The following is a 13,679-nucleotide window of genomic DNA, read 5'->3' as shown; positions in this document are numbered from 1 at the left end:
GTCATCTACTGATTGGAAGGTTGGTGGTTCGATTCCTGGCTTCCCCTATATCTTACTATGTAATAAGTTGTTTAAGTGTTAAAAAAATGTTATACTAAAGGTAAACTTTAATAACCTCTATATGCATTACATATAAGTTAAACATTTAAACCTTTTCTTGTTTTAATTTTGATGGTGGCTTATAAAACAAAAACTTTGCATCGTACAGTAAATACTTTTTTGATTGCCTGTAGGAATTATTTTAATAATTTGAAATGTTGGATTTTCATACACTATATGCCAGATTTAAAATAGGTAAATGGACTTATTCATGTTTTCTACTCTTCGGGAGCACTCAAAGCACTTTATACAACATGCCACATTAACTTTCTTCAATGTTTTTACCTAACATTCATACACATTCAATCTCTGATGAATGCATCGGAGAGCAACTGGGGTTAGTACCTTGCCCAAGGATATTTGGCAGCCAGTGATCGAACCACCAACCTTTTGATCAATAAATGACATGCTCTACCTCCTGAGCTACAGTCACCCCCATTTTAAGCCTATGAACAACAATTAAATAAAAATTACAATAAAAAAGTCATTAACTATTTCACTTTATATGTAATAAATATGAAAGAAAATCCATACTAATTTTAGTTTTACTAATGATTTTTTTTTTTAAATTCTGGAATAATTTATGGTTTTGCATTTTCTACAGGAAGAATGTGTTTTTCCTTCAATAAAACTGAAGGAAAAACATGTTAATGTCATCCAGCAACTGGAACAAACCATAGAAGATCTCAGGACTAAGATTGCTGAGCTGGAGCGACTGCCCCCTCTGGTGGACAAGGACAGTATGAAAGTCACCACCTCCACCACAGACAGGGAATGTGGAGGAGAAGAGGACCTACTAAGGGGTGTGTGCGATGCTCATCTTCAGACTGAGGCCTTCTCTGTTGGAGGCTTGGAGGCAAAGTCTGTGCAGACATCACCAATGGATGACAGTTCAAAGTTCAAAGTGCCTTGTAGTGAGCCAGACAGAGTCGACAGATTCCTGGAGCCTCCCCCCAGTCATGATGGGTACCTGTGTTCGTGTCAGCTACAGCCTCCTGCTCCTCCACCCCCACTTCTAGGGGGAAGTGAAAGTGGAGTCTGCCCTCCTTATTCAGGGCAGACTGTAGCACCTCCTCCTCCACCATTACCAGAAATAGTCCCACCTCCTCCACCTCCTCCACCCCCTCTTCCACCAGGTTTAGGAGTTCCTCCACCTCTCCCTGGTTGTCTGGCTCCACCCCCACCTCCTCCCTTACCTCCACCTCTCCCTCATGGTCTTGCTGCACCCCCACCTCCTCCTCCTGCCCTAGTCCCACCCCTTACTCGTGGCATGGTTCCACCTCCTCCCCCTCCTCCTCCTCCATTACCAGGAGTTAAAGGCCCACCTCCAACTGAAGCCTGTGTGCCTCCCCCTCCTCCTCCTCCTCCATTACCAGGAGTTAAAGGCCCACCTCCACCTCAAGCTTGTGTGCCTCCTCCTCCGCCTCCTCCACCTCCACCAGGAAACATCTGTGTTCCCCCAGCTCTTCCAGGAGCTCTTGGCTCCCTGCCTCCTCCACTGCCACTGGGCTTATATTCTCTGGGTCTGACACAAGAGAAACCACCCAGAAAGGCCTTGTTAGAGCCACCAAGACCCATGAAGCCTCTCTATTGGACCAGGATCCAGCTCCACACCAAGAAGTAAAGAAAGTAACATGTACATTTAGGTCCATATGTTTTGTGACATTAATACATGTTGATTGCTATACCCAGGCAGAATTACAAAGAAATGGTCAATTGTCCAAATACTTATGGGCCTAACTGTGTTATAATGATGAAAAAATCATTATGATACATTATCATTATGTTTTGGGGTTTTTTTTTATTCTGGTAAAGACATTCTTAGACATCATTATCTCAACAATATGATGATGATGGTGTTTTAATTGCCAACTCATGAAAAGACCAAAGCTATGCGCTATATTGACATAGTATAAAGAGTTAATTTTCAACTGCACATATGCTATCAACAAAGTTATTGTGACAACCCTGTTACTACATGACCAAGCCTGTGATCAAGCACAACTTCTGTATTCCCGGATCATGACTCACTATTTCATGATCAAAATGCTCACAACAATGTTCTTGCTTTATATTTCACTGTTCAAAACACATCAAACAAAGTGCTTCATTGACATAATAAGTGGTGCTGTTTTGTGTTTCTCAGGGACATGTCATCTTCACTTGTGTGGGAAACAATTGAGGAGCCCAACGTAGACTTTCAAGAGTTTGTGGAATTGTTCTCGAAAACAGCCGTGAAGGAGAAGAAGCAGCCACTGTCTGACACCATAACCAAATCCAAGGCTAAACAGGTGTTGTGTTTAATTACATTTTAAATCCTCTGAGCTGAAAAACGTGCTCCCTCGTCTTCAGATGAATCTGAACGTACATAATCCAGAAACATGCAATAACTCACTTAAGCCATATTATAGTGTTTTTGAAACGCATCTTTAAAAAAACAACAAAAACATTGTATTTCACTAAATTTGAAACTATCTTATCACTTCATAGTTTACACTGTGTTCTACAATTTGTACATCTTAGAAATCCTGTTAGGTCACATATTTGTAAGGGGATTTAATGACCTGTGTTGCCTAGTGAATTCATTAGGTTTTAAACAGAGAGCTATATGGCTGATTTCCACCCCATCAGCTACTATAAAAGGTAGAACAAAGTGACTGAATCTGATCAGCATTATCACCTTGAATTTAAACTAATGTCTGCTATCCTTGATATAATGTAACATAAATGCACCAGATCCAATATTTGGCTCACTTTAACCCCTAATGTACATTATAGTCCACAGCTCTTGTTGTCACTACACTGTTGGCCCAACTAAGATTTCAGCATCAAGATATTGAAGTATCAGTATTAACAAAATACTATTTTAAAGTACTAAAATCTAATTTTGTCTTTTATTTCTAAAAAGTAACCACAGTTGGAATCGGATGATGTATGCGACAGCCAAAATTTGATTGGTTGACAAGTGGGCCAGAATAGAAAGGGGAGCAATAGCAGAGTTCACTGGGAACAGGGAAAGCTCAAAAAAAAAAAAATCATGAAAAGCACAGACCTTGGCTGGAGTGCACACTTTTCTTTTTTTAAACACTTGTTTTCACTTCAGCTCTTTGGATGTTATAACTTTGTTGCCCTTTGCGGTTGGCTCACGGACAATGGTTGCAACCAATGAGTGTAGAAAATGTTTATATCTATATTATCTTTCACACAGTCATTAGCTGAAAAACATACCGTGTACACTGCCTCTGTCTGACAACAGAGCTCACTGCTGGTAAATGGGCAGGCCCTGGAGTGGAGCAGAGAGCAAACATGCTCTCTCTGCCCGACCATAAATTCCACTTAAAGCGGAACAGGGTGCTGCTGTCAGATGGAGGCAGGGTACACAGTACAAAAATTCTGACTTAACACTTAACTCCTTTTAAGGCATTTCCATTTGTCAATTTTTATTCAGATAAGTCGATCTGAGGTTAAACACAATGTCCAGAAGCTGTGAGCTAAGGAAACAAAGTATATTTGCTTGTTTTGTGGAGAATATTGCAGCAATGTTACATTATATTAAGCAGGCAGCTGCCCACGTTAAACTGTTACTATCACAGAATAATGTGGGCATGTTTCATAAATCAGCAGCAGTCATTAAACAGCTGACAGAGTGAACAGAATATACAAAAGTAAAGTCTAGATTCTATTGTGCCGATCAGTGGTGTTGAGCGGTGGTAAAAAAATTCTGAATCTGTGCAGCATCTGGAAGCCAAATGTAAACAAACCTAACCACTTAACGTAAAACTCTGAAACAACAGCTATGTCCCAAAACCTAGGTTGCATCCTTTGGAGGCCACATTTGAAGGCTGATTATGTCACAGCCAGGCAACGAAGGCAGTCCTAATTAGAAGGTTGCTCCAAATGTGGCCGACAAATGCATCCTTCCTTTCCCTGGATTTGAAGGATGGGTCGGGTGTATCCTTCGTGGCCCAACCTATCCCAGAATTCATAGTGCAGCCTGGCCAAGTCCAGTTTCCAACAATGGTGGCAGCTACTTAGTTTTAATATTACTCTTATTACTGTTTCTGGGTCACAAAATAAACTTTAACATATTTTCAGGTGAGAATGTAGCTGTGCAAACTTCAAATATCTGTTTGGTTTATCAAGACATCACATATTTGCAAAAGTGCTCCAACGTTTTCGGAGACGTCTGTTACCCACCAGCTCGATAGCTAGCTGGGAGGTCAAGGGTCACTAGAGCCGGCGAGAACAGCAGACTCCCGGCACATCGTTTTTAGACACACACACACTCACAGTTTCTTAGCTTGGTGATTTTGTCCCGTGTCCCATTTTGACCTTAGTACTTGCAGGCCATATTCAGTGTGGCCATGTGTAATTTGTGCCAGTCACTTGGTTATGACATTCTACTGTCCCCTGCTGTTGTTATCTGCTGGATTCTCTCAGGGGCTTATTTCCACAGCCTGCACCTGGTATCTTGCCTGGTGTGATGGACCCCAGCCTTTATGGATCTTTTACTTAGAGCTTGTTCCTGTGCTGCCATGGTTAGTGCCTCTGTGCTTTCTTTCAGTCCAGCCACTGGTTCTGGATGTCAGCGACTGCCGGTGGTACATACCATGCAGGGGCCTGTCCTTCATTGATGGTTCCTCCTCTTGCTCATCTTCTTTCTTGGGTTTCTGCTGCCTAAGGTATTCACTGAGCACGTGGTTGGTTGTGGCCATCTTCCTGATGTACTCGTGTTCTTTGTTTCATCCTGGACCGTGGTGCTGACCCTCACTAGTCCCCAGCCTCCTTCCTTCTACTTAACATACAGCCTCAGGGTGCTGGACTTGGGGTGAAACCCTCCAAGCATGGTCAGGAGCTTCTTTGTCTTAATGTCAGTGGATTCTATCTCCTCCTTTGGCCAGCTTATTATCCCAGCAGGGTAGGGATCTTATCTTTCAGGTCAGTTCTTCTTGCACTCATTGATCCTTATTCCATTGCACTTGGGGCTTGGTACCCAACCTCGGGTGGGAGTCATGATGATATTCCAACAGTACACTATTTTCATCTCTTGCCCACTTATGCTGTCTTGTTCCACTTTTCATCAGTATGTCCTGGTTCCTCAACACCTGATGCAGACCTTGTCTGGGTGACGTCCGAGCTGCAGATAGAGGAAGTGGCTGACATCCAGAAGTCCCTCTTTCTCTGTCTCTCGATGAAGGCGGTCGCACTTTTTTCCTCCTCTCCCTTTCCCGGCTTCTCGTGTCCTTGTCTAGCCTCACCTACTTTTCTACTGTTGCCCTGAAACACTCTCACAGTCTGTTCTCTAAAACCTAAAAGAGGAATTATGGATTTGATCAACTGGTCCCTGAATGCAATTGACACACTCTTCTCAACGAGAAGCCGGGGCTCGGGTGAGCCTGAGTGTCCTGGAGGGACGTCCCCTGCCTGATACACGATGGGCCGGTGGCATAACTGGAGGGACGTGTGCCTGGCGGGACTGTCAATCGAGGACATTGAAGACATCTACCTTTTCGGAATCATGATAACAGGGTTCTTGCTGATTGGAGCTGGCTTGGCCCTGGCTTATCGAAGATTAAAGAAAGCGGAATGGGCTGTTCAAAAGCCCACAAGGCTGCCCGCTGTGACTGAAGCGATCGGACGAGTCGTGACTTCTCAAAATGGGCTCATTAAACGCAGCCCGGATAAGATCTTGGAGAAGCTTGAGGCTAGCGTGAGCACTCAGACTAAGATCTCTGAGCAAAAAATGGATAACATCTCGGAGAAGCTCACGGCTCTCCAACGGGAGATTGAGAGACCAGTGTCGGACTGCTTGATCGACTGTGAAATTGACATGCAGTTGTTCGCAATAAAGGAATACCACCATCATTTCATGTGGCTACTACAGGGTGGGCCATTTATATGGATACACCGTAATAACATGGGAATGGTTGGTAATATTAAAGTCCTGTTTGTTGCACATTAGTATATGTGAGGGGGCAAACTCCTCAAGATGGGTGGTGACCATGGTGGCCATTTAGAAGTTGGCCATCTTGGATACAACTTTTGTTTTTTCAATAGGAAGAGGGCCATGTGACACATCAAACTTATTGGTAATGTCACAAGAAAAACAATGGTGTGCTTGGTTTCAACGTAACTTTATTCTTTCATGAGTTATTTACAAGTTTCTCTTTGTTCACAGCCATTGACATGTCGAAGAGGTTAACACGTGAGGAGCGGATCGAAATTGTGTTGATATCTGGTGAACGCAGTAACCCTACGAGACCACCCATCTCCCATGCTACAGTTAGCAAACTGCTTGCTAAGTTTCGTGAAACTGGTTCAGTGTTGGATTTGCCAAAATGTGGACGCAAGAAAACTGTCACTAATGAAGAAACATCAGTGGCTGTCCTAGCTTCATTCAGCAAGAGCCCACAGCGTAGCACTCACCGCATGTCACTGGAGAGTGGCATTAGTCGAACATCCCTTCGGCGGATATTAGCTACTCACAAATGGCACCCTTACAAACTCCAGCTGCTGCAGCATCTCAACGAGGATGACCCAGATCGGCGCACAGAATTTGCAGAATGGCAAAACAAAAATTGGAACAGGACCCTCAGTTCAGGCAGAAGATTTTGTTCAGTGATGAGGCAAACTTTTATGTGAATGGTGACGTTAACAACCAAAACCACCGCTATTGGTCTGACACTAACCCACATTAAATGGATCCCTCCAAAACTGTTTATGGGGTACAACGATAGTGGGTCCATTCTTCTTCATCAATGGGAACCTCAAGGCCACTGGATATTTGAAATTGCTACATGATGATGTGTTTCCCTCTTTATGCACTGAAGCTGGCACGTTCCCTGAGTTTTTCCAGCAAGATGGTGCACCACCACATTATGGGTGCCAGGTCCGAGCATTCCTAGATGAACAGTTTCCTGGAAAGTGGATTGGTCGTCGTGGGCCAGTTGAATGGCCCCTAAGGTCTCCCGATCTGACCCCCTTAGACTTTTATCTTTGGGGTCATCTGAAGGCAATTGTCTATGGTGTGAAGATGCGAGATGTGCAGCACCTGAAACTACGGATACTGGATGCCTGTGCTGGCATTTCTCCTGCGGTGTTGCTATCAGTGTGTGAAGAGTGGGAGAAGAGGGTTGCATTGACAGTCCAACACAATGGGCAGCACATTGAACACATTTTATAAGTGGTCAGAAACTTGTAAATAAGTCATGAAAGAATAAAGTTACGTTGAAACCAAGCACACCATTGTTTTTCTTGTGACATTACCAATAAGTTTGATGTGTCACATGGCCCTCTTCCTATTGACGAAACAAAAGTTGTATCCAAGATGGCTGACTTCTAAATGGCCACCATGGTCACCACCCATCTTGAGGAGTTTGCCCCCTCACATATGCTAATGTGCCACAAACAGGACTTTAATATCACCTACCATTCCCATTTTATTACGGTGTATCCATAGAAATGGCCCACCCTGTATATCGGCGCCAGCTGTGGTCTCAAGGCAAACAAAACAAATTGTCACCCTGAGAACAGACGGTGTTTAGACTGTTCCTCCCCTATGCAAGGCCACCTGGGTTGGCTGGAAGACTGTTTACTTAGCCTGGCAGGGCGAAGGACACTCTCTCACCTAAACTCAGGACACACACATGCATACACATACACTCATACACACTCATCCCCCTCCCTTTCCAAACGCCTTCTCTTCTGGAGCTTTTAATAATTCTTTCAATTTATTCTTAGATTATATAGTATAGATATAGTACATTACGTTACACTCCACTTCCTATGAAAGCATCTAACCTGTCTGATTTTCCTGTTTTATTTTTGTTTTAGGTTGTTAAGCTCCTAAACAATAAGCGTTCTCAGGCTGTAGGAATCCTCATGTCATCTCTGCACCTTGACATGAAAGATATCCACCATGGTGAGTTCCACAGTTGATTGGGCAGTGTTAATTCAAATATTGGGTTCATTTACTGTCTAATTCCTATAACAATTTAGATTTAGAAAACAATCTAGAAAATTTTTTTAGTGTGGTATGCAGGTTTTAAATGATTTTCCAGATAACCTTTCCAGGCATCAGGTAGCAGGAACAGTTTTCTTTTAGCCTTTTTGCTTCTTAGGCTCAACGTGCTTCAATTTAGTTGCTAGTTTTTTGTTGTTGTTTTTTTCAAACATGGCAATCTATGTCAAATACAGCAGGTGGTTTTTCAAATGAGTTCAGAAGCATCTGGTTTAATTCAGTTCATTTCACAACAACAGTTGCTTCAAGGCACTTTATATTGTAAGGTAAAAAGAGCCTACTTTACTTTTCTCTCTCAGAAAACAGTCACACAAAGGTGCAAGCTTCTCTAAAACTTGTACTTGGTAGTAAAAATGTTCATGCCATTTGTTAATTTATTTCATGCACAATAATGATAATCAGAATCAGCATACTTTATTGATCCCTAAGTAAATATGTTTAATAGTGAAATGGCCACATTTGTAAATGTGAATTTTGAAAATGCAGGAAATACATCTTTAGTTAATAATTAGTTGTTTAAAAATTTCCTGGGCATTATTTAAGTTCTTGGGAGTTTGAGTTTTTTCCTCAACTTGTCAAGTTTTGAATGGAGTGATCAGCAGTGTTGGGAAGGTTACTTTTAAAATGTATTCCACTACAGATTACAGAATACATGCCCCAAAATGTATTTTGTAACATATTCTGTTAAGTTACTCAATGAGAGTAACATATTCTGAATACTTTGGATTTCTTAATATATTATCATGCTTTTTACAATTACATGAATGTACTATTGCTGTGTGATTTATTACTATTACTGAAAGTTACTCGCCATACCAATACCGACTAGATTTTTAAATCTTAATATAAAATGAGCAACAGTAGGTGGACATTAGGTAAGGCTGCACTTTTTGCAGCGATCTCGTATAGAAAACTCTTCCACGCGTATATAAAACAGGTCCGCGGCTCCAAACTGTAGTAAAGGGACCTCCATGTCAGGCTCATAGCTGAAAACTAGCTTTACTTTGTTGTCTGGGTCAACTTTGTGTATGTATGTATGTATATATATATATATATATACATGCTTCCATCTCCCGTTTCTGCTCGGTGACAACTCGTACTTTTTGACTCTCCTTTTTCTCCCTCCCTCACGCTCACAGACACATAACGGGTATGGCAGGCCATTCTCCCTGCAGCATGGACTACACTACCCATGAGGCTACATCCTTTAGGGCTATGCCTGTAACACTCTGCCTATTGCCTTCATATTAAATAATTTTTGTGAATAATTTTTAAAGATAGCAGCACAGTGGCACGGTGGTTAGCACTGTTGCCGCACAGCAAGAAGGTCCTGAGGTCAATTCCACCATCAGGCCGGGGTCTTTCTGTGTGGAGTTTGCATGTTCTCCCCGTGTTTGTGTGGGTTCCCTCCGGGTACTCCGGCTTCCTCCCACCGTCCAAAGACATGCAGCTTGTGGGGATAGGTTAATTGGATAATCCAAATTGCCACTAGGTGTGAATGTGCGAGTGAGTGTGAATGGTTGTCTGTCCCTGTGTGTTGGCCCTGCGACAGACTGGCGACCTGTCCAGGGTGTACCCTGCCTTTCGCCCTATGACAGCTGGGATAGGCTCCAGCGCCCCCCGCGACCCTGAAAAGGATAAGCGAATGGATGGATGGATGGATGGATGAATTTTTACAAATATTTCTTCACATCATTATGCGAGCCACAAGTAGAGGTGACATGGGCTGCGAGATTGAGACACAGTCATTAGAGCCTCTTAATGCGTGTTTTGTTTGGGTTTCCACCGGCGTGGAAATTCAAAAATATGGAGTTCATAGTCTTATGAAACAGGAAAATACCACCGTGTAATCCATTCATTTCAACAAAGTAACTGTATTCTGAATACCACCTTTTAAAACGGTAACTGTAACGGAATACAGTAACTCATATTTTGTATTTTAAATACGTAAAGGCGGTACATGTATTCCGTTACTCCCCAACACTGGTGATCAGTAACCAATTGCTCTTTGTCTCCTAGCCATCCTGAACTTGGACAACACTGTAGTTGACCTGGAGACCCTGCAGGCCCTGTATGAAAATGTGAGCTTCACACTCAGTTTTTATTGTTTGCTTCTAGAGATCTGAGGCCCTTAAATCCTTATTGGTCCAATGTCTACAAAAGGCTGAATGTTGATTTCTTGTCTAGTAATGCAGCAATTAAACCAGACCAGGTCTGCAATGATGAACACTACCTGTCAAGGAAGACTGTGTATTTGGGACAGATTTTTCCAACATATTGTCAAATACACCAGGTAGTTCACTGTTCTGGGACACACCTTAATGTTATATTTACATTACTGCTTGTCAAATCTTTCAGATAATCTAATCCCATTGAAGGGCAGTTTATTATTCTACTTTTGTTCCGATCATAATCATTAATGTTACTAGATGTCCCAGTCATGATAAAACGAGAGCGGTAGTGAGGTGATGCAGAGTCAGATGTAAGTCAAAGTGGATGGACAGGCTCTAAAATAACTGTTAACATCCAACAGATAAGCTGTGAAAAAAATGTTTATTTGGTATGTCAAATCGATTGATATTACATATATACCCCAAATAATGTTAACCTGATATTTATGTGTGTCTTTGCTTAAAACTAACCAAACAAATAGAAAAAGACTGCAGATGTGTATTTCCTGCTACCAGTTCAACAGTCAGCAGAAAAGATGTCTATGAGTTAAAACAGGGTGTATAAGTTTAAACTGAGTGCCTTCATGCATGTCATTCACATTTTATTATTATTATGCCAGAAGAGTTCACTGAGTATCAAACTTTTTTTCAAAAGAGTCTAGACTCTAGTCATACATCCTTTTTTGTTTGTTTTAGATCTGCTCAGATGTTGCCTTAGTTTTATTTTCTATATAAATTATAGAAGACATGGAGCCAGATCTCTTGTGTCTCTCCCACAGAGAGCACAACAGGAAGAATTGGACAAGATCGAAAAGCACATAAAGTCCACTAAAGACAAAGAGAATGCCAAGCCCCTGGACAAACCAGAACAGTGAGTGATTACTCTAACACTTCCACGATAATGAGCAGGTTTATTTCATGAGTTACAATCTCACTGACTCAGGAAGAATTATGGTGAAGGCAGACTTTTTTTCATCAGAGCAGGTCATCTACTAATGGCAAGGTTGGTGGTTCAAATCCTATCTGCTCCAGTCTGTATGCCAAATATCCTTTGGCAAGATACTAACTAAGTTACTCTCCAATTAATCCACTGTGAGTGTGTGTGAATGTTACATAGAAAGCACATAAAAAAGTGCTTGTGTGAATGGGTGAATATGGCAAGTTGTGTAAAAGCGCTTTGAGTACTCAGATACAGTAGAAAAGCGCTACATAAAAACCAGTCCATTTACCATGTATACTCCCACAGTTGATTTTAAATCAGATACTGAACACTGATTGAAGTGCTTTAAACATTAATTCATGGGATTTAGCAAAAAAAACATCTTTTTAACTGATTGGGAATTAAGGTCATTTTTGTGTATAGTCCTCCATTCTGAGAGTGTTATGTGACGGCTGTGTGCAGGCAGGAAAAGGACCCAAAGTGCAGACTCCGGAGACAGACGTGAACTCAAAGTAACAAACATTAATGCAGGCAGGACAAAAACAAAACACACAGCATACATGAGGGTAGATAAGAGTAGATCACGACAATGACAAACTGAAACACAGGGCTTAAATACACAGAGGGAGCAATCAGGGAATGGACAACAGGAGGGAAACACAGCTGGGCAAATCAGGCCTAACCAGACAAGGGGAAGCGAAACCAGATACATTAACATCAGACAAGGACCTTCAAAATAAAACAGGAAACATGACACAGACTGAACTAAAGACACAGACTCACACGCACTGGGGAACAGAGGGAACAGAGATGTGGGACCAGGGCAGACACAGACACTGACTGGACACGGGGATATAGTGGACAGGGGAGACAGCAACTAAGGATTACACAGAGACAAACCATAAGACAGAACTCTAACAAAAACCCAAAGACTAGAAATTATAAATAATATAATAAACTCAAAAACCCTGGGTCAACGACCCAGGCATCCTAACAGAGAGTCCCAAAAGAGTTTGGAAAGTTTGAATGATAAGGTGACGAGTATTCAACCATTACTTCACGATTAGGTTAAAAACATCTAGCGCTGATTACAAGTGTTGAACTTGAATTTGTTATCAGTTTACTTAAATCAGGGGTCGGCAACCCTAGGCAGGGTTAACTGATGGCACAACCATAGCTGGACTAGCCATCGGGCATACTGGGCATTTACCGGTATAAACAATGAAAGGTGGTGGATTGGCCAGATGCTGGCCGGTGTGTAAAAATAACTCAGTTGTTTGGTGGTGGCATCGCGGAGCTTCCACAGATTCAGTAACATTAGCAAGTGGTGGAGGCCGGCAGGTGGATCAGGGAGAGGGGAGGCAGCCGTCGGTCTGACTGTCAGGTGAACTGAACTTCAGGTAAGAAGTTCTGACCTGCAGTCTATCTGGGTCAGATATAAACCAAGTTTAGGTGGAGTTTATTTTCGTTGTGCTGACTTTTTACAGTCAGTTACAATAACTCGTACTGCGTACTAGCTAGCATGTTATATGTTATTGCTAGCAGTTTCTATACAGCTGGGTGGGTGCTACGGTGTTACTGATAGTGAACGTTATTTTATTCATAAGGTTAGTTAGTAGAGTTGCCTACCGTCCTGTAAAAAGACAGAATCGTCCCGCATTCAGAGAAATTATTACGCGTTTTGTGTTGAGCTGAGAAGGGACGCAGTTTGTCCCGGACTTCAGCTAGGATGGAAAAAGACACAGAGGTGGAGTTATTCTGCTGCACAGCTGCCTCTTCTTCTCCTCTCATTCTCTCCCTCTCCTGTTGCTACTTTAGTAATGAAACTGATCAAAGGTCAGCTGATCGGCTTTTCTCTCTTGTTTGTTTATCGCCCACTTTGCGCCAGATGTCGCGCTAAACAACAGCAGCATGTTTAAGCTTGATCAGCTGTTGTTAGAATTTATTTAATATTAGTTTCTAGTATCAGCTGATGTTTGCTGGAGCCACAGCTGTAAAGCTGCTGGTCATAATGTCGGTTTGGTTACTGAATCATCAGAGCTGAACAGGTGATGGAGAAACAGGTAGTGATGGGCAGATGAAGCTTCATGAAGCACTGAAGCTTTTCATCCAATTGGTTCATCCCAGCGCAAAGCTTCTTGAAGCTTCATTTACTCTAGCAGGACACCTACTGGACGTAAAAATATTAGTTGGCATGAATTTGAAGAGTGTGGCATTTTGCACACAGCCTGTAAATGTCAACAACAAAAGGAGTGTGTAAAGCATCTATATTGCAGTGATGCAGTATACTGTGTATATTTATACTGGCAGTATGGAAAATGATCATTTGGAAATGCTTAAAATGGAAACGATCATTTACTGTGAGGTAATGTGTGGACAGTGGTTGTGCTTTTGTAACATTGAGGTATGGACAGCTACACAGTCCTGCCTGTTCACATTTTATTCTGTA

At 42.1% G+C, this 13,679-nt stretch overlaps 1 protein-coding gene across 1 annotated transcript in view; it reads left to right on the top strand.

Annotated features, from left to right (window-relative positions):
• fmn2b (formin 2b) overlaps positions 1 to 13,679 on the top strand; it is a 62,533-nt gene that overhangs the window by 13,371 nt on the left and 35,483 nt on the right. The window contains exons 6-10 of the mRNA XM_082545343.1: positions 704 to 1,719; positions 2,246 to 2,390; positions 7,933 to 8,020; positions 10,139 to 10,200; positions 11,070 to 11,161. Coding sequence (XP_082401469.1) covers positions 704 to 1,719; positions 2,246 to 2,390; positions 7,933 to 8,020; positions 10,139 to 10,200; positions 11,070 to 11,161 — 1,403 coding nt within the window. The remainder of the gene's footprint in view (positions 1 to 703; positions 1,720 to 2,245; positions 2,391 to 7,932; positions 8,021 to 10,138; positions 10,201 to 11,069; positions 11,162 to 13,679) is intronic.

The sequence above is a fragment of the Aulonocara stuartgranti genome (assembly GCF_965226115.1).
Source record: "Aulonocara stuartgranti genome assembly, chromosome: 8".
Lineage (NCBI taxonomy): Eukaryota > Metazoa > Chordata > Actinopteri > Cichliformes > Cichlidae > Aulonocara > Aulonocara stuartgranti.
This window is presented reverse-complemented; position numbering and strand designations above follow the sequence as displayed.